Genomic DNA, 20,078 nt, shown 5'->3' on the forward strand with positions numbered 1-20,078 from the left:
GTGTGTGGGGGATTGTGGTGACCTCTGTGGTGATACAGTGGTGAGGTGAGGTGGGGGGTGACTGTATTTCCAGCTCTTGGGGGCAGAAGGCTGAGCTGTGCCAGGGTGAACTCCACCAACGTTGCTTTCCTTAAAAAAAAACTCCTCAGGAAACCACTTCAAACAATCACATTCCGCACAGTGAAAGTTCCGCACCACTCCTGCATCTCGGGAAAACCTCTCCCTTCCCTTCGCCTCCCTCAGCACGGGTACTCCCTCCCTCTCTCTCGCTCTCGCTCTCTCTCTTCCTCTCGCTCTCTCTCTTCCTCTCGCTCTCTCTCTCTCTCTCTCTCTCTCTCTCTCTCTCGCTCTCTCTCGCTCACACTCACACACACACACACACACACGCACACACACACGCATAGGCAGGCAAGCACGCATGCAGATTCACTCTTACCCATCCATGTTCATAGACACACACACACATGCAGACATACACACAAATACGTTAACTTATACCCGTTTAGGTATAGGTGGAAGAACACCCTGTGGATTTAGCCCCAAGGAGTAGGCCTGCAGGTGTCTGTCTGTGTGTGTGTGTGTGTGTGTGTGTGTGTGTGTGTGTGTGTGTGTGTGTGTGTGTGTGTGTGTGTGTGTGTGTGTGTGTGTGTGTGTGTGTGTGTGTGTGTGAACATTGCAACTCCTAAACGTAACCCTAACCTTTACCATAGTAAGTTGTTGCATGTACTCCAACCAATGGAGGCTGCTGAGGGGAGGATGGACATTCACTCCATTCCAGCCATTATACTCCATTCCAGCCATTATTATGAGCCGTCCTCCCCTCAGCAGCCTGCACTGACTCCAACTGTTACCCAGCCCTGCAGTGCAGGCCTCTCTGTGTTGTTCAGCCTAACTTCACTTCACTGAGTTTCAGTTCTGTGTACTGGTTACTCCTCTTACACTAGATTAGAATGTAAGTAAGTTAGTAAGTAAGCCTTGTCCGAGCCAGAATTGCCCATAGGGCATTATATACAACGTTCATCTCAAGGATATTGTCATCAAAATTGAACTGGAATTACAAAATATAATAACAATAATTGGCTTTTACAACATACATTTCTTCTGTACATACTGTACATTCCACTAGTAAGGCTCCTGCCTGGCTATCTCCTGTTTCTGTAGCATTTACATTTACATTTAAGTCATTTAGCAGACGCTCTTATCCAGAGCGACTTACAAATTGTAGCGTGAGGTAGCTTGATAAACAAGTATCCCCCTGGACAGGATGCTAGTCTATTACGTAGTTACTCCGCACACAGAGTTCGGGAAATGTTTAGAAAGTGTTTAGTTCTCATTCAGAGTTCTGGGGATTGTTTCTCAGGTGCTGTCCTACCGGCACCGTTGCGGTCTAATTTCCAGTAAAGCAGCCCCACATGTTCCCGTTCCTCTGACTCCACCTGAACCCTCCAGCTGTTCCCGCAAACAGCCTTTGTGATTGGCCGCTCCACATTCATGATTCATGATTCATATTTCAGCCTCGGTGAAAGGACTGCCTGCCCTCCCTGGCCATGGACCCATCTCCAGAAAGAAAATGAGCATTACCTTGTAATAATACTCACAAAACAACAGGATCACTATTCACTACAAATGGCTGTGGGGATTTACTGCATTTCTCTGTTTTTGGTTACTTCCAAAATAGTACCTTATATCCTACATAGTGTTTTGACCAAAAGTAGTGCACTAAATAGGGAATAGGGTGCAATTTGGTATGCAGCCTGGGTCTTATACCAGGTCACAGTTTAAGATGTTATAACAGTACACCCACTACCTAGGGACATGAAGTGTGCTCAGTATCTATAGTATGGGGTTTTGTTTATTACATTTACATTTACATTTTAGTCATTTAGCAGACGCTCTTATCCAGAGCGACTTACAGTTTATGGACTCATAGGCTCTTACTATGTAAGACGCAGTGACTGTTGGAAGAGACTAAGGTTTACCAGACACACATCCTTTTCCTAGCTGGGGCGCGATCAGGAGAACGCAGTTTACTGAATATTGTAGATAGAAATGCCATGAATAGAGCTGACATGATTCTCTACTTTGCATGTATGCAGGAAGATAGTCTGTTTTGTGGGGATGGCTTTGGATTGGATAGGAGGGGATGAGTGGTGGGGGGGGGTAGAGGAGAAGAAAGGAGAGGAGAGAGGAACATGGTCAATTGGTGTGATGTGGGGGAATGAAAGGAAGGTTTTGAGAGTAACCTATTAGAAAGGTCATACAGAGAGTACAGTTGTGGTCAAAAGTTTTGAGAATGACACAAGTATTGGTCTTCACAAAGTTCGCTGCTTCAGTGTTATGAGATATTTTTATCAGATGTTACTATGGTATAATTACAAGCATTCCATAAGTGTCAAAGGCTTTTATTGACAATTACATTCAGTTTATGCAAAGAGTCAATATTTGCCGTGTTGACCCTTCTTTTTCAAGACCTCTGCAATCCGCCCTGGCATGCTGTCAATTAACTTCTGGGCCACATCCTGACTGATGGCAGCCCATTCTTGCATAATCAATGCTTGGAGTTTGTCAGAATTTGTGGGTTTTTGTTTGTCCACCCGCCTCTTGAGGATCGACCACAAGTTCTCAATGGGATTAAGGTCTGGGGAGTTTCCTGGCCATGGACCCAAAATGTTGATGTTTTGTTCCCCGAGCCACTTAGTTATCACTTTTGCCTTATGGCAAGGTGCTCCATCATGCTGGAAAAGGCATTGGTCGTCACCAAAATGTTATTGGATGGTTGGGAGAAGTTGCTCTCGAAGGATGTGTTGGTACCATTCTTTATTCATGGCTGTGTTCTTAGGCAAAATTGTGAGTGAGCCCACTCCCTTGGCTGAGAAGCAACCCCACACATGAATGGTCTCAGAATGCTTTACTGTTGGCATGACACAGGACTGATGGTAGCGCTCACTTTGTCTTCTCCGGACAAGGTGTTTTCCAGATGCCCCAAACAATTGGAAAGGGGATTCATCAGAGAAAATGACTTTACCCCAGTCCTCAGCAGTCCAATCCCTATACCTTTTGCAGAATATCAGTCTGTCCCTGATGTTTTTCCTGGAGAGAAGTGGCTTCTTTGCTGTCCTTCTTGACACCAGGCCATCCTCCAAAAGTCTTCGCCTCACTGTGCGTGCAGATGCACTCACACCTGCCTGCTGCCATTCCTGAGCAAGTTCTGCACTGGTGGTGCCCCGATCCTGCAGCTGAATCAACTTTAGGAGACGGTCCTGGCGCTTGCTGGACTTTCTTGGGCACCCTGACGCCTTCTTCACAACAATTGAACCTCTCTCCTTGAAGTTCTTGATGATCTGATAAATGGTTGATTTAGGTGCAATCTTACTAGCAGCAATATCCTTGCCTGTGAAGCCCTTTTTGTGCAAAGCAATGATGACGACACGTGTTTCCTTGCAGGTAACCATGGTTAACAGAGGAAGAACTATGATTTCAAGCACCACCCTCCTTTTAAAGCTTCCAGTCTGTTATTCTAACTCAATCAGCATGACAGAGTGATCTCCCGTGTAGCTCAGTTGGTAGAGCATGGCGTTTGCAACACCAGGGTTGTGGGTTCGATTCCCACGGGGGGCCAGTATGAAAATGTATGAACTCTCTGGATAAGAGGGTCTGCTAAATGACTAAAAATGTAAATGTGAATCTCCAGCCTTGTCCTCGTCAACAGTCTCACCTGTGTTAACGAGAGAATCACTGACATGATGGCAGCTGGTCCTTTTGTGGCAGGGCTGAAATGCAGTGGAAATGTTTTTTGGGGATTAAGTTCATTTTCATGGCAAAGAGGGAATTGCAATTCATCTGATCACTCTTCATGACATTCTGGAGTATATGCAAATTGCCATCATCAAAACTGAGGCAGCAGACTAGTTTTTGTGTCATTCTCAAAACCTTTGACCACGACTGTACTTTGCGTGCATGTGTGTGTGTAGGTGTGTGTCTCAGGGGATTTTCATAAAAGTAATCTACAAGGAACCATTTCTTGATTCAGATGTACTCTTATCAGGAAGTGGGTGTTGTCATAGAGAAAGAGAGAGCCAGAGCAAATGTCAGTCACCTACTGTGCATGTGTGTTAGTCTCTCTGTCAGTGTTTATTTTTACAGTTGGCTATCCACAAAGCTCCTAACATAAGTGCCACACCATTCCATTTACATCAGGTCAATCAATAGCCAATAGCAGTTGGCTTTAATGGGCTGCCATTGTTGTCTCCTCTGTATTGTAGCCATTGCCTTGGTGCGCACACACACACCATTATCAATAGGCCATCATCGTCACTATGGAAACAGTTGGTTTCTTTAGTAGCCTGAGCCGTTATCCTCATCCATCAGTTTCCAACAAGACCACTAACCCAGTCTTATCTACAACCCAGTCTCTGTATCTTATCTACAGCATACACACACACACACATACTCACATGTAGACATGCACGCATACACACACACAGACACACACACATCATCAATTACGCACCACTAATACACTCTGTATTGCGGTTCCCCCTTTGTTACTCATGTATTGGTTTTCTCCAGCCACCCACCACACCAGCATCATACAATGAATCTCCGCCCTCCCTGACAGCCTTCTGCTTTATGATTCTAACTTCTCTTCCCGTCGCATTACTTATTAACCTGGTGAGAAGGGTCTGCTGGGAGGCAGGCTGGGAGTAAGGGAGGAACATCATCAGGTGGGGACCGTTGTGAGAATAGCTACAGACAGCAAGTGTGTGTGTGACTGGTGCTGGTGAGGAACTGTTGTTGTTTTAAACTAGTGTGCTCCCCTTAGTTTGTCTTGTGTTGTTATAACACGGGTTTGGGATTTGTTGTTTTTGTTATGTAGAGAGAGAGAGAGAGAGAGAGAGAGAGAGAGAGAGAGAGAGAGAGAGAGAGAGAGAGAGAGAGAGAGAGAGAGCGAGAGAAGAGAGAGAGCGAGAGCGGGAGCGAGAGCGAGAGAGAGAGAGAGAGAGAGAGAGAGAGAGAGAGAGAGAGAGAGAGAGAGAGAGAGAGAGAGAGAGAGAGAGAGAGAGAGAGAGAGAGAGAGAGAGAGAGAGAGAGAGAGAGAGAGAGAGAGAGAGAGAGAGAGAGAGAGAGAGAGAGAGAGAGAGAGAGAGAGAGAGAGAGAGAGACTGAGCAGAATGTTCTCGTGTTGGTTGGTCATCATGTGACAGTACAGTATGATTACAGTGCGAAACTAACAGACATAGATGATCAGATACCCAGGAATAGCTCTTCTTGGAAAATGAGATCTGTATCCTAGAAAAACTGACACAGGTGAGAGGGAGAGAAAGAAAAAATAGGATATGGGGTGTAATATCCCAGCGGGCAAAACCGGTTACAATGACATTTTTTATGATGTCATCTGTTGGATTGGATACTAGTTGTATAATCTGTTTATCTGACCTGATAACAACTAAAACATGTCTTTCCCATCTTGATCTCATAATGAAACAGATGTCTTAAGCTGGTTGTAACAGAGACCTAATTGGTTGTTTTATATGGTTTATTTTCAACCAGAAAACCAGTTTCCAACCAGGAAGGGTTGTCATAAAGACATCACGTTCCAAATGCTGCCAGCTGGAATGGTTATTACAGGGAAGTGTTTCCAAACTGCCTTCTGAAGGGACACTTTGTGCTTATGTCAGTGTGCCCTTTCCGAGCCTTGTTGATGAGTAATGGTCTCATGGAGACAACGGCCCATTACGACCCTCCCCACTGTAGGATCTAAAAGAGTTGGAACAGGTCACAGATGGAACCTAACATTTACCTTTTAGAGAGAATGTTGTTTAGACGAGTCGGGAAGTTCATTGTTTGGAACGTCATCCCTGAGCTCGTCTTCCATACAAGCCAGTTCAGCATGAGGGCATTCTTAGACTTAGTGTCATACAGAGACTGTTATGGAGTTGTCTGTGTGATGAGGAGAGTGCTTTTAACTGGCTGAGGTATGTGGTATGTTAAGGGGTTTGGTGTGGAGCACGCTGGTGTTTGGATTCACAGTAGACAGTTCATGTAATTTGAGGGAAGGCAGAAGCACTGATTCTCTTTCACATGGGTCTAGGTTGAAAATAATGAAGGTTAAGGCAACGTAATAATTCCGTGCTGAGCTTTCAAAAATGAACACATTCATTGGACCAGCGCAGTTGATTATTCTACGCATTTAAATGAATAGAATGACAGTAAAACAGTTATGCTATGTGTTTGCTGAGCAGTTAGCTGAAATGCACTACAATTGTGTTTATTTCCCACTTTGATAGTGAACTTTCTGGATGGCTACCATTCACTCCCAGTCATTTTTGCTCCGGCGCTGGTCCAATGAATTTGTTTAATTTCGAACACTTCTGCTTGGAATTATTACGTTGTCTTAACTTTTATTTTCAACCTAACCGTGAATGAGGAAGTTATTTAGATTTGCAGTGTAAATCAAACATTACTGTAGTTATCCATTGTTAAATAAGCACTGTGTGTGTGTCAGTGCTTGTGCGTGTGGTATGTTATAACCTGAGAAGGTTAATTAAACACAGGGGTTTGGATCCATCCCCTGGCGCTCCTGTATTTAGTCTGCTGCTCTGTTCTGAGTGGGGGGTTTCTGGCTCAGCGGCCACTCTTTTTATTTTACCTTTATTTAACTAGGCAATTCAGTTAAGAATAAATTATTATTTACAATGACGGCCTACCCTGGCCAAACCTTCCCCTAACACCGACAACGCTGGGCCAATTGTGCACCACCATGTGGGAGTCCCGATCAAGGCCAGTTGTAATAAAGGCTGGGATCGAACCCGGGTCTGTAGTGACGATACAGTGCCTTAGACCGCTCCGCCACGACCAATCACTCATAAGATGGCCATGTTACAAAGAACCGAGTAGTCACTAGATGACCATTCTAGAAAGGGCAGAAATGACTATCATCAGAACGTTTCACCAAACACATCAAGATCAGGACATACACACACACATACTCCTGCCTTCTGTGTTCCATCACTAAACACAAACACACACACACCTTAGTGTGTGAAGAGAGGGTAATGCAGTGTGACGGAATGGCAGAGGTGAGAAACCGCAGGGTCTCTCCCTTTTCCATTCTTCTCCCTCTCTCTCATGGGTGGCCTGGTTGTTTTCTCTAATACATTCCTTCATTCCAAGATGGTACTTATGTGAAGTCCTGTCACTTCTCTGCACTGCTTACTCTCTTTTTCTCTCTCTCTCTCTCTCTCTCTCTCACTCTCTCCTCTGGTGAAAGCGCAACTGATTTTTTTTATTTCTCTCCTATTATTACTGGCGCTAACTCTCCTTTCTTCCTTTCTTCCCCATGCAGATGTCCAGCTACAAGCGTGCAACATTTGAGGAGGAGGAGGCGGCAGACAACCCAGCCGATGGGGGCATGTCTCCGGACAGTGTGGAGGTCAGTCTGAGCTCATTGGTTGATGTGTAGGGATCAGAGGTCAATGAAAATGGAGGAGCCACACGGTGTCAGTCTGTTATTATAGGACTAGGGTGAATTTGACCCGTACGCCGATCATGGGTCAGTTTTTCATTTTCCCTACTAATGGTTAAGGTACCTGGGGGAAACTTCACCCCGGAGCATTATTACATAGGATCTGGGCTTAAACTCCTGTTAGATTAGCCCAACGATCAGAAACAGAAAATACTTCATGAAAGTGTGATGTTATGTGGGAAACCATAAAAACGGCAGACTAGAAAGGGGTAAACAAAAAGTTGTAAAATAGAGGGTTTTATTTAGCAGACAATGGATTTGTCATGTCTTTCTCTTGCTTTCTCTTGCATTTGGTCGAAGCATTCCAAAGTTACCTGAGGATAAGCTGTCCTTGAAATTTCATCATAAACAGTCAGAACTAAATGTCATCATATATACGCCCAGTGACACATAGATGTACAGTACTGATTTTATACATTTTATTGTCTGAGGAAAAGTGTGTAGAAGGTTCAGCTGATTACCACTGCTGATAAACAGTAGTAGTACATTACCTTTAGACATGTAATGTGTGCAGAGCCTGTGGTCCAGCGGTAATGCTTCTGGCTAGTAACAGGGATTGACATTAAGGGTTGCTGTATTGCCTGTAGCAATTGAACTGAGCAGTTGAGTAAGTTGAGCCTGCTCTGTGGTTTCCCCATTGGGCAGGTAATAAAAAAAGTAAAAACCAAACTGCAAAGAATTCCAATAGCCTAAAACTGATATTTCTGGTTCCTCCTCATTGTTTAAGTGAAATACAGACAATTTATGGCATTTATGGCATTCGGGAATGTTGAGTCTGCTTTGAGAATTGTTTTACTGATAACAACCAAAATACAAATAATTCCAGAATTGATCTGTCTGATTCCTATGTGTAGGTGAAAGGCAGGCAATACACTGAGTATACAAAACATTAAGAACACGTGCTCTCTCCATGACATAGACTGACCAGATGAATCCAGGTGAAAGCTATGATCCCTTATTTATGTTTTTTAATTTTTTTACTACACTAAATTGATACTTCATAGTGGTCCCTCGTGACAGACTGAATGCCAAATCAAGAGCTGGCTAGTGCTCATGCGAAATTGGGTTCTCGGTTCTGAGATAGCGATATTTCATTCATTCGAAAGTCGCTCGGAAAGAGGAATGGAGGCTTAAAATATGTATTTGATTTTATTTAGACAGTATGGAAATCAGAAGGGGATACAGGTAGGCGGGGAAAAAACGGTAGGAAGGGTGGACACAGGGATTGAACCCCGGTCTCCGATAGGGAGATTTGAATATGTGATATGTGACAGGAGTGTTAGAACTCCACCACTGCATGAATGGAGGCCTTCTTGACTATGTCTGTGGTACTTGTGATGTCATCCCATCCTCTGACTCATGTATTTCCACAGGTTGGCTTCCGGAAGGGCGGCATCCAGCTACTCGGTCCCCTGGGCAGGAGGACGCAGATGGAGGTGGTGCTGGCTGGTGTGCTGCTCGCCTCCCTCCTCGCCCTGTTCGGATGTGCCGTCACTCTGGGCATGCGCTACAACAAAGGTGAGAGGCCTTTGGTTACACGCACTCACGCACTCATGCAAATACACACACACACAAACACGCAAGCACACACACACACACACACACGTGTTATGTCTTATAATAAGGCTTATAATATGTTATGGTCTCTCTGTTTAGCAACATTTCAACTGGCTGGTGTTTAGCAGTATCATTATGAATGATTATTAAGACATTATGGGGTCATACATGCTTGTGACAAAAGTCTTGTGACAATGCATTATAACCACATCATGAAGCATTATACCAGCAGGCTTTATAAAGCATTACTGTTTTTCTACCTTGTCACCAGACCCAGCGCGGAGCCTGTGTCTGACCGAGGCCTGTATTACGGTGGCCAGTAAGATCGTAGAGGCCCTGGACCGCAGCGCCGACCCCTGCCAGGACTTCTACCAGTACGCCTGCGGGGGCTGGGTCCGCAAGAACCCCCTCCCTGACGGACGCTCTCGCTGGAGCACCTTTAACAGCATCTGGGACCAGAACCAGGCTGTCCTCAAACACCTGCTGGGTGAGTTGGAACCAAAGACATGTACACAATACACAGACACACACACACGTACATACTGTAAAAATACTGTATTACTGTATCAAAATAGGGAAGTCATGTGTTGATTAGGGGTACGATTTGGTGACAGTTGACGGTGTTGGGAGTGTGTTGGTAGTGTGTTGGCAGTGTGTTAACCCTTTGACGCGTACGATCACATATTTGTGATCATTGTTGAGTGATGATGCAACAAACGCGTCTAAACAGCATTGTCTGAAAAGCATCTAAACAATGTTTTGTACTGATGGGAAATAAAGGTCTTCACAACTTTATGCCTCAATTTCACCTTTTAATGTAAAAGATCATCCAAGCATCACACGGAACACATCCACAGCCAAACTCATTCCATAAACCAGTCTAAATAGCAGGTTGCGCTGACAAAATCAAAACATAAGTTAGCGATCTAACAGCTAGACTTGTTTATTTACATTTACATTTTAGTCATTTAGCAGACGCTCTTATCCAGAGCGACTTACAGTTAGTGAATATTTTTTTTAATATACTGGCCCCCCGTGGGAATCGAACCCACAACCCTGGCATTGCAAACGCCATGCTCTATCAACTGAGCTACATCCCTGCCAGCCATTCCCTCCCCTACCCTGGACCAATTGTGCGCCGCCCATGAGTCTCCCGGTCGCGGCCGGCTGCGACAGAGCCTGGATTTGAACCAGGATCTCTAGTGGCACAGTTAGCACTGCGATGAAGTGCCTTAGACCACTGCGCCACTCAGGAGTATTTTTATGTTTATAATGTAACACATCTCTGGCGAGCACAAGGAAATGTAATATTGTTTAGAAAAGAGATGCGTCAGCTAAGCTAACGGCAGATACATTCTTTATGATGGCAGCCATGTTTGTTTATGTTTGACAAGCGAAAACTCCATAATCTCAGAATGCCATTCACTATAAAATGCAAATAAACAAAGTCAAAGTCAAAGATGGCAGCGGCCATTGCCCGAAAAATATGAACTTAGTTCGGCCACTTTTCAGCACATTACAAATCTTTGATGTACTTGTTACAGTGTATACAAGAACCGGAGCACATGACTTGACAAGTCGTTTACAGTTTTTGACAAATCACAAAGCAAATAAAATGTTATCACCTCACAGATCATCACCCCACATACAAGCCTACTGCCTAGCCTAACCGTAGCGCGAAAGCTAAACAGGGTTGCCAGATTTGGTGAAACCATTTTAGGGAGGTTTGTGGGGGGGTTAATTTCATTTATGGGGGATTTCAAGTCCATGTGGGGTAGAAATGGGGGAAGGTATCGAGGGGGTTTGAGCTGGCAACCCTGTGTAACGATAGTTACAATCTAAGTCAGTCGAGTGAACCATCCTTTCACCTCGTTTTGTTATAACATATTTGGTCTGAGAAACGTTTACGTGACTGGGGTGACCGTTAAGAGATATTTGTAACTCACGCGTGAAAAGGTTAACAGTGTTGACAATTTTGAAAGGTGGAAGTGTTGACAGGCCTGGTCATAGTTTATTTGCTGGTCTGTTCAGGTCAGGATATAGTCTGGTCCCAGATCTTTTTGGGCTGTATAGCCAAACAGTTTACATTTACATTTTAGTCATTTAGCAGACGCTCTTATCCAGAGCGACTTACAGGAGCAATTAGGGTTAAGTGCCTTGCTCAAGGGCACATCGACAGATTTTTCACCTAGTCGGCTTGGGGATTAGAACCAGCGACCTTTCGGTTACTGGCACAACGCTCTTACCCACTAAGCCACCTGCCGCCCAGTTGACAGCACAAACAGGTCTGGAACCAGGCCATAGGTGAAGCCACAGCAGGGCCGGGCCCAGGCCCTGCCAGATTGAATAATGGCCCACCCAATCAGGCTGGCTTAAAATATATTTTTAAAATCAAAAATGAAATAAATGAACTTGATTCGTTGGTTGTATTGTCTCCTGACTAATCAGAACGGTTGATAATGCAGTAGGAAGTTCCTGGGATCTAATTGGTTATATCGCAATCATATGGTAAATCAGAAGCCTACAGTCGGGAAGTCCGCAATTTGGGCAGGGCACGTGGGCAAATATGAAATAGCTGATTGTCGAGTTGCGGCTGTCAGTGTGAGGCATCTAAAATAGCCCTAGGCCTATTGCAATATTTCAAAGTTCAATTGCGAAAATAAACACAAAAGTCACATAATTCCGAAAGATCTTTTCAAATTATTTAAACAACAATACAGTACACTACAGTACACTGTAAAAAAAAATATTGTTGTTTTAACAGTAACTTACTTACTGGCAGCCAGTAGTTTATTCCCATTAGTAGGCTACACCAGGACCTACAGTATCTCTTGCACTAGTGGAGAGTGTCAACCATCTTCCCGTAGATGCAGGAATCAACAATGTAAAGGTTAACTTAACACTGAGCAAGAGAACAACAAAGAGCAAGAGAACAACAAAGAGCGAGTACACGACAAGACACTAACAATCACACACAACGCAACACTGAACAGTCCAGGGCTATATAGGGGTGGTGATGAGATGCAGGGGGTGATTAGGGTGCGTTGGGTTTCCATTCCGGTGTTGCCGAGGTGGTGCGCTCAGACTGGTGGCTCAGTACACCGGCAAATCAGAGCAACGGGAGGAGACGTGACACGTAGTCAATTGTTTGTCCATATATGTACTGTATAAATTCTTAAATTCCATTCCTTACTTAGATTTGTGTGTATTGGGTATATGTTGTGAAATTGTTAGATATTACTTGTTTGATGTTACTGCACTGTCGGAGCTAGAAGCACAAGCATTTCGCTACACCCGCAATAACATCTGCTAAACACGTGTATGTGACAAATAAAATGTGATTTGATTTTAATATAACTATTTGTTCAGCACTTTTTAAATGTACTGCGACAGAATTCAGAACATGGGCCGTTCTTACAGTATTCTCCCTGTACACCAAGTCAGAACCGTAGGATAAATAAAGGGGTTATATAAGCAGACAATGAAAGCTCTTACAATATTCAATGATTACCTTTCTCTAAAACAGGCTATAGGCTACATGTGCACCACCAAGTCAGAACAGTAGGCTAAGTTATGTGGGGGAAAGGGACCAAATGATTAAGGTGAGGCACATGGGCTACTAACAGCGTACTACACAACATACACTTAGTATTACTTTCTTAGCTACAATATACATATCTCCCTGGCATATTACGGCATTATGCAGCAGCATACAATACATTTTTGGACTCACCTTGTTGTTCTGTGCTCACTTGAACAGGAAGGTGGCGCGGCGGTCCTTCTTGTGGGCAAATGTTGTCATCAAACTTTGTCATCAAAGTCTGGCATTCTCTGGATTTATGGTGCTTTCAAGACAACTGGGAACTTGGAAAAAAACAAGGTTGAATCATGATGTTAGTGATCTTCAGGTCGGAGCTCTAGAAAGAGGCCCGAGTTCCCGACTTGGTATTCCCAGTTGGATGACCGTTCAAAATGTATTTTCCCAGTCAGAGCTCGTTTTTTTCAGAGTTCCCAGTTGTCTTGAACTCACTGAAGTCTGAGATTTCCCAGTTCAGAGTTTCCAGTTGTTTTGAACACGGCAGAAGTCATGCTGGATTGACTGCATTGTCCAATGTATTCAACCTTTTCTGGCCATGGTGTTGTATGTGAATGTTTATCCTACTAAGCTTGGAAAAGAGACCCTTAAACCCAGATTTGGACCGCACACCCACTCCACTGAATAGCAGGCTAGTGATTGCTTTGCAACGCTTGCAGTTAGCCACTGATTCATTCCAAACCACTCATTGTTGAATTTGCGATTTCCAACTTGTTGTGTAATGTTTATGTCCAATGGACGATAAGCACCGATACATTTTATCTATCATTTCTCTTCATATGACAAGGATTGAAAAGGATTTGCCAGTAGATTGTCGACGTGATTCATGATGTAGCTCAGCTGGTAGAGCACGGCGCTTGTAACGCCAAGGTAGTGGGTTCGATCCCCGGGACCACCCATACACAAAAAATGTATGCACGCATGACTGTAAGTCGCTTTGGATAAAAGCGTCTGCTAAATGGCATATTATTATTATTGTTTTTTTGGGTAGATCAGCTTTAATATTTCAGATAGATTGTAACTTCCATCAATATAATCAATATAATTGTCTGCATCACTTCCAATTAAGAGACCACTGCAAATGTTTCTTAAATCAGCATCTCTACATGTATGACAGTCATTCCATTCCAGTGTCTGTTGAATTCCAACACAGGCACACCTCATTCTACTGAATTAGGTACTGATTAGGTGATCACCTGAATCAAATCTTATTTAACGACGAAAATTATAAAAACCACTGCTGTGGTCATCACTATCCTCTTGAATAGGAAAAAAAACAGTGCTAATAGTACCTCAAAAGTAATATTAATCAAAAAATAACCATTGACCATGCCAAAAGAGTTGAAAAGGAACGTTTTGAGTGAGGAAAAGAAGGGTTCAATTCTGGCTTTACTGGGAGAGGGATACAGTGAGCGTCAGGTTGCTTCCATCCTTAAAATTTCAAAGACGGCGGTTCATAAGAACAAGGTCAAGCAGCAGACAAAAAGAATGGCAAACGGCAGCTGGGGTGAAGTGCACGGCGAGGACAGTTCGAAACAGGCTCCTAGGGGCAGGGCTGAAGTCGTGCAAAGCTAGAAAAAAGCCCTTCATCAATGAGAAGCAAAGAAGAGCCAGGCTGAGGTTTGCTAAAGACCATAAGGATTGGACCGTAGAGGACTGGAGTAAGGTCATCTTCTCTGATGAGTCCAATTTTCAGCTTTGCCCAACACCTGGTCATCTAATGGTTAGACGGAGACCTGGAGACCCACTGTGAAATTTGGTGGAGGATCGGTGATGATCTGGGGGTGCTTCAGCAAGGCTGGAATTGGGCAGATTTGTCTTTGTGAAGGACGCCTGAATCAAGCCACATACAAGGTTGTCCTGGAAGAAAACTTGCTTCCTTTTGCTCTGACATTGTTCCCCAACTCTGAGGATTGGTTTTTCCAGCAGGACAATGTGCCATGCCACATAGCCAGGTCAATCAAGGTGTGGATGGAGGACCACCAGATCAAGACCCTGTCATGGCCAGCCCAATCTCCAGACCTGAACCCCATTGAAAACTTCTGGAATGTGATCAAGAGGAAGATGGATGGTCACAAGCCATCAAACAAAGCCGAGCTGCTTGAATTTTTGCGCCAGGAGTGGCATAAAGTCACCCAACATCAATGTGAAAGACTGGTGGAGAGCATGCCAAGACGCATGAAAGCTGTGATTGAAAATCAGTGTTATTCCACCAAATATTGATTTCTGAACTCTTCCTAAGTTAAAACATTAGTATTGTGTTGTTTAAAAATGAACATGAACTTATTTTCTTTGCATTATTCGAGGTCTGACAATGCTGCATCTTTTTTGTTATTTTTACCAGTTGTAATTTTCTGCAAATAAATGCTCTAAATGACAATAGTTTTAGGGGGAATTTGGGAGAAATGTTGTCAGTAGTTTATAGAATAAAACAAAAATGTTAATTTCACCCAAACACATACCTATAAATAGTAAAACCAGAGAAACCTATATTTTTGCAGTGGTCTCTTAATTTTTTCCAGGGCTATATATATACATACACATACATACACACACACATCCTTTTTTAAATTATATTTCCCTTCATTACTTTCCAACCCCACCACCCCTTCCCCAATTGGAGTAAACTAGTGAACAACAACGCTTAGGCCTCTACTTCCAGCCCATACATACTATATACATTTTATGGACACAGTCAAATTCTACAATAATTATATTTTGTTTGTTTTTACTCCTGAACTTCCTCCGATCATTTTCATGATGTCCATCTGGTTTGCTTCTATATGCCATATTTTTCAAACTGTGCTCTTTCACAAAAGCTCTCAACCTATAACCTATATACTTATTATGAACACAGTATGCTTTACATTAGTTATCTTGTTGTTATTAGTTGTTGTTATTAGTCCCATCCTTCAACTCCATTCAACACCTCCCATCTATCTCTTAACACCATCCATATTAGATTTCTATTTGCCATATATTTTTCAACTGTACTGTGATGTTTTACAAAAGTTCTGAACCTTTCTATTCTCATTGTTTCTACAGATCGTAAATTGAAGATAAACATTTTTGCTAAAAGTATTATTATATTATTGATCGATTGACTATGACTTTTCAGATCAACCAGTAGTGCTATCTGCAGGGTTAGCTCCAGGTAAATATTGCAATCCTTTAGCCATTCCTGGACCTGTGTCCAAAAACAAGCTACAAATGGACAGTACCAAAACAAATGATCTAATTATTCTGTCTCTTCGCAGCAAAATCTGCAGAGCTGGGAAGATTGTATCTCACATATAAATAACATTATTCTATCGGTAGCAAGAATTTTATATAATAATTTAAATTGAAGTTTTGAATTCACCGTCGTTTTGTGTATCAATTTATAAACACTATGCCATGGAATCGGTACGTCAAAAATCTCTTCCCAACTATTTTGCAATCTATATGGGACGGCTGTCAATCCTTTGGTCCTTAAATGAAACTGGTATACTTTTTTATTTATCACAATTTTCTTTAACCAATTATATTCTTTAATGAAAGGCTGACAGACAAGTTCCTTACATTTTCCCCCTTCCACTTTCCTTTTCCATTTTTGCGGTAATGCTGCAATTAAAGTATGATGTTGACATGATCAGTCCAATCAAAGCTACGGTAGGTATAACGTGATTTGACGTCATTTTATCTGTGGCCAATGACCTTGAGCCTTCTTGGATGGGCACTTCTAATTTAACTCTATGGCAGCACCCAAGGGGCTTGAATTTTCGAGCTCTCCCCCGTAGATTCTGCGGTGACGTAGTGTCCCCATGAGTGCAGAACACTGACTGAGCAAATCACGGCGCATTACCAACCCCTACACTCTGTATTTTCCGCTGGCTGCCCCACCACCACAGAAAGCACTGAGCTAGGCTGAAACACCTGCATTTTGGAGCTGCCTTACTCAAGAAAGCAAAAAAGAGACCATGTAGGTCCCGTGTAGCTCAGTTTGTAGAGCATGGCATTTGCAAAGCCAGGGTTGTGGGTTCGATTCCCACGGGGGGCCAGTATGAAAAATGTATGCACTCACTAACTGTAAGATGCTCTGGATAAGAGCGTCTGCTAAATGACAAAAATGTAAATGTATGCGGCTTTATTAACGCAATTATTCTTTTTTTTTTTTTGGCAAACTAATATGTGACACATATTAATGCCAAAATAACATACAAAACAGGCAACAAAAAAACAAACAAAAACTATTATATTGTATTATTTATTTTTAGCTAAACAGGTGGGGCTCAAAACAGGCCCTGAATGACGGGTCACCACTGACCGGTACCTCTTGCCGTGCGGCAGCACAGAAAATAGTCTATGGCTTGGGTGGTTGGGGTCTTTGACAATTTTCCGTGCCTTCTTTTCACACCGCCTGATATATAGGTCCTGGATGGCAGGGAGCTCGGCCCCAGTGATGTACTGGGCTGTCCGCACAACCCTCTGTAGCACCATGCAATCGAGGACGGTGCTATTGCCATACCAAGCAGTGATGCAGCCAATCAATATGCTCTCAATGGTAGAGCTGTAGAACCTTTTCAGGATTTGAGGGACCATGCAAAACTTTTTCAACCTCCTGAGGGGAAAGAGGCACTGTCGCCCCTTCTTCACGACTGTGCGTGTGTGCGCCCCGTCAATGTCACACTGCCAGGTCACAGACCACCTCCCTGTAGGCTGACTCATCGTCGCCGGTGATCAGGCCTACCACAGTCGTGTCGTCAGTGAACTTGATAATGGTGTTGGAGTCGTGCGTGTCCACCCCTCAATTTCCCCGACTCCACCGTCCTGTCCTCCCGGTGAATGGAGAATCCATCGAGTTGGATAGCCATAGGGGGTATCTTGTCTGAGAGACATGTTTCTGAAAAGCAAAGAATTTTGCAGTTCCAAGAGTCCACGATCAGAGGTCATCCGAAGAGGTGGCCGGTTTTCCCTTCGCCTTAATCTCACCAAGATCTCCCCTCTCTTGCCTCTGTAACGCCGGCATTTCCTCTTGGGTAGACCGAAAATTGGGTTGGAATTATAGAGAGAGCCCAGGGCAGATGAGTGGAAGTAGAAGCCAGAATTGGGGTAAGTAACTACCGATCTGATGTTCAAGATTTCCTGTTGGTTGTAAAAAATAATAGCGGATACATTTCGTGAAAATAGAGTAAAAATAAACAACAAAATAATCACAAAATAGCAAAGTTGGGTCTGAGCTTGCAAAACGGAGGCCATCCAGTACGGGGCCATCTGTTTTGTCAGCGGTGTTGTAAGCGGTTGTAACTTGTGGAGTTGCGCTGCCTACTTGGCAATAGGCCTAATAATGGGCTTGTTTCCCAAGGGAAATGTGTGGTGTTTCTTGGTCACATTTATCCTGTGTTATGTGTTAAATGATGCAATGTGATTGCACTAATTTTCACTTAAATATGTTGGGGTATTTTTACTGGAAAATGTTGGCCCAGTCACTTTTACTCATGCCCAGCCACACTGCAATTTCTGCCTACGCCACTGGACCAGGCTAGTCAGCATCTACAGTACTGTGTGGTTTTTGAGGCCAGCTGATTCAGCTTGTCTTGCTAAGTGGGCAAGTGTCCCAAATGGCACCCTATTCCCTTTATAGTGCACTGCTTTTTACCAGGGCCCTTGTGCACTATAAAGGGAATAGAGTGCCGTTTGGGATGCGACCCAGACCTGGGACTGGGGGCCACTCACAGTGCAGTTCTGATGAATACCTTGCTGCCTACGGAGCATGCAGAAATTCATGCTCCATCAAATGTTGAATACAAACGATTCCCTACTGGGATGCCAGCCTCCCTCCACTGTACCAGAGGTTACTGTGACCCTGTTCATTACCCTTCAGCTGCCCTACTAGCAGGAGAGCCACTGAAGCTTAAAGTGTGTGTACTTGTGTGTATGTGTGTGTATCCATACAGTTAACAATATTATGCTTGTCCAAATGTGATTGTGTTAGCGATTCAGAAGAGAGATATGGCTTCCTCCCAGTAGTTTGTTTTGATGCAGCTTGTCAGCGGTGCCTTTTTGTTCGACCATACAGAGAAAAAACAAACAGGACTAAATGAACTGTGTGGTGTAGAATTACTCCTCATCAACAACAGTCAGGAAGCAGTGCCAGACTATTCCCTATTTAGTGCACTACTTTTGAATAGGGTGCCATTTAGGACGTAACTTGAGTTGTCCTCTCAGTAAAGTGTGTGCATGCATGCGTGCGTGCTTGGGTGCGTGTGCTGCTGCTAATTTACTAGCGGAATATTCCAGCTTTGAGTCATTTCATTTAATTAAGTCTCCAACCATCAGTGTGAGATGGAGCAGAGCATCCTTTTTTGTTCTTCCGTTTTTTTGAAGGGCATGAGTTATAGCTTCTGTACGATAATTCATTTATCTGTTCTGCAGCGTTGACTGGTCGTATTTCAGCAGTGTGTGCGTTGCCATGACAGCGGTGCTTCAGAGCGATTGATGATATGCAGCTGTGGAGATGGAGAGGAGCATGTGACTAAAAAACTATCCTACCACATTCTGTATTCGATCTCCTCCTCTCGTTCGAACACCTTTCCTCGTGTTTTTCCTTATTTGTTTCACATCGCCATTTCCCCTGTTGGTAGCACTCTAAAGCTTGCTTCTTAAAACCCCTAACTTCCTATCTCTCATCCCCATCTTTCTCGTTCTCTCTACCTCGTCCTCTGCCTCTCTGTCTCATTCTCCCTCTCTCCGACTCCCATCTCGCTCTTTCTCTCGCTCCCTCTCTTTCGCTTTCTCCCTATTTTTCTCTCTCTCTTTCTCTCCCTTTCCTTCTCTCTGGGTCTTCCGTGTTTATTTTGTCATTGATACAGATGAATGCTGCACACTAAAAACAAATGGTTCTATATAGTGCAAAACAAGGGTTATTTAGCTTGTAACCATAGCGGATCCCTTAATGGTGCTATATGAAACCCTTTTTTGAAGGTTCTATAAAGAACCATGTTCCTAAGGTTCTAAATGGAACCAGTATGATGCTATAAAGAACCATTAAAAAAAGGTTCTATATAGCACCAAAAAGGGTTCCGCTACGGTTAATACACTTTTGGGGGGTATATAGAACCCTTTTTTATGATTCTTTATAGAACCGTTATAGAGAATGGTGCTATAAAGAACATTTCTCAATCTCAAAGATTCTTTGTAGAACCATACAGGGTTTTTGTTCTGGTTTAATAGCCATGTTATATTGTTAAAATCCCATAGGGTTTATTATTATGTTTATTAACATGTTGAATCAGGTGTGCTACCTCTGGAACAGCTGGGGGTCCCTGAGGAGAGAATTGAGAACAACTGACTTAGTCAACCGTTCTAAATTGACCATATGTGTCTTTCACAAGACACCGTCACTGGCCGTAGTCATATACA

The 20,078-nt window shown here is 43.4% G+C and overlaps 1 protein-coding gene across 1 annotated transcript in view; it reads left to right on the forward strand.

Moving 5' to 3' along the window:
* LOC121567312 (endothelin-converting enzyme 2) overlaps positions 1-20,078 on the forward strand; it is a 74,932-nt gene that overhangs the window by 17,190 nt on the left and 37,664 nt on the right. The window contains exons 3-5 of the mRNA XM_045217476.1: positions 7,346-7,432; positions 8,899-9,043; positions 9,354-9,569. Of these exons, the coding sequence (XP_045073411.1) occupies positions 7,346-7,432; positions 8,899-9,043; positions 9,354-9,569 (448 nt within the window). The remainder of the gene's footprint in view (positions 1-7,345; positions 7,433-8,898; positions 9,044-9,353; positions 9,570-20,078) is intronic.

This window comes from Coregonus clupeaformis, chromosome 6 (assembly GCF_020615455.1).
Source record: "Coregonus clupeaformis isolate EN_2021a chromosome 6, ASM2061545v1, whole genome shotgun sequence".
Classification (NCBI taxonomy): domain Eukaryota; kingdom Metazoa; phylum Chordata; class Actinopteri; order Salmoniformes; family Salmonidae; genus Coregonus; species Coregonus clupeaformis.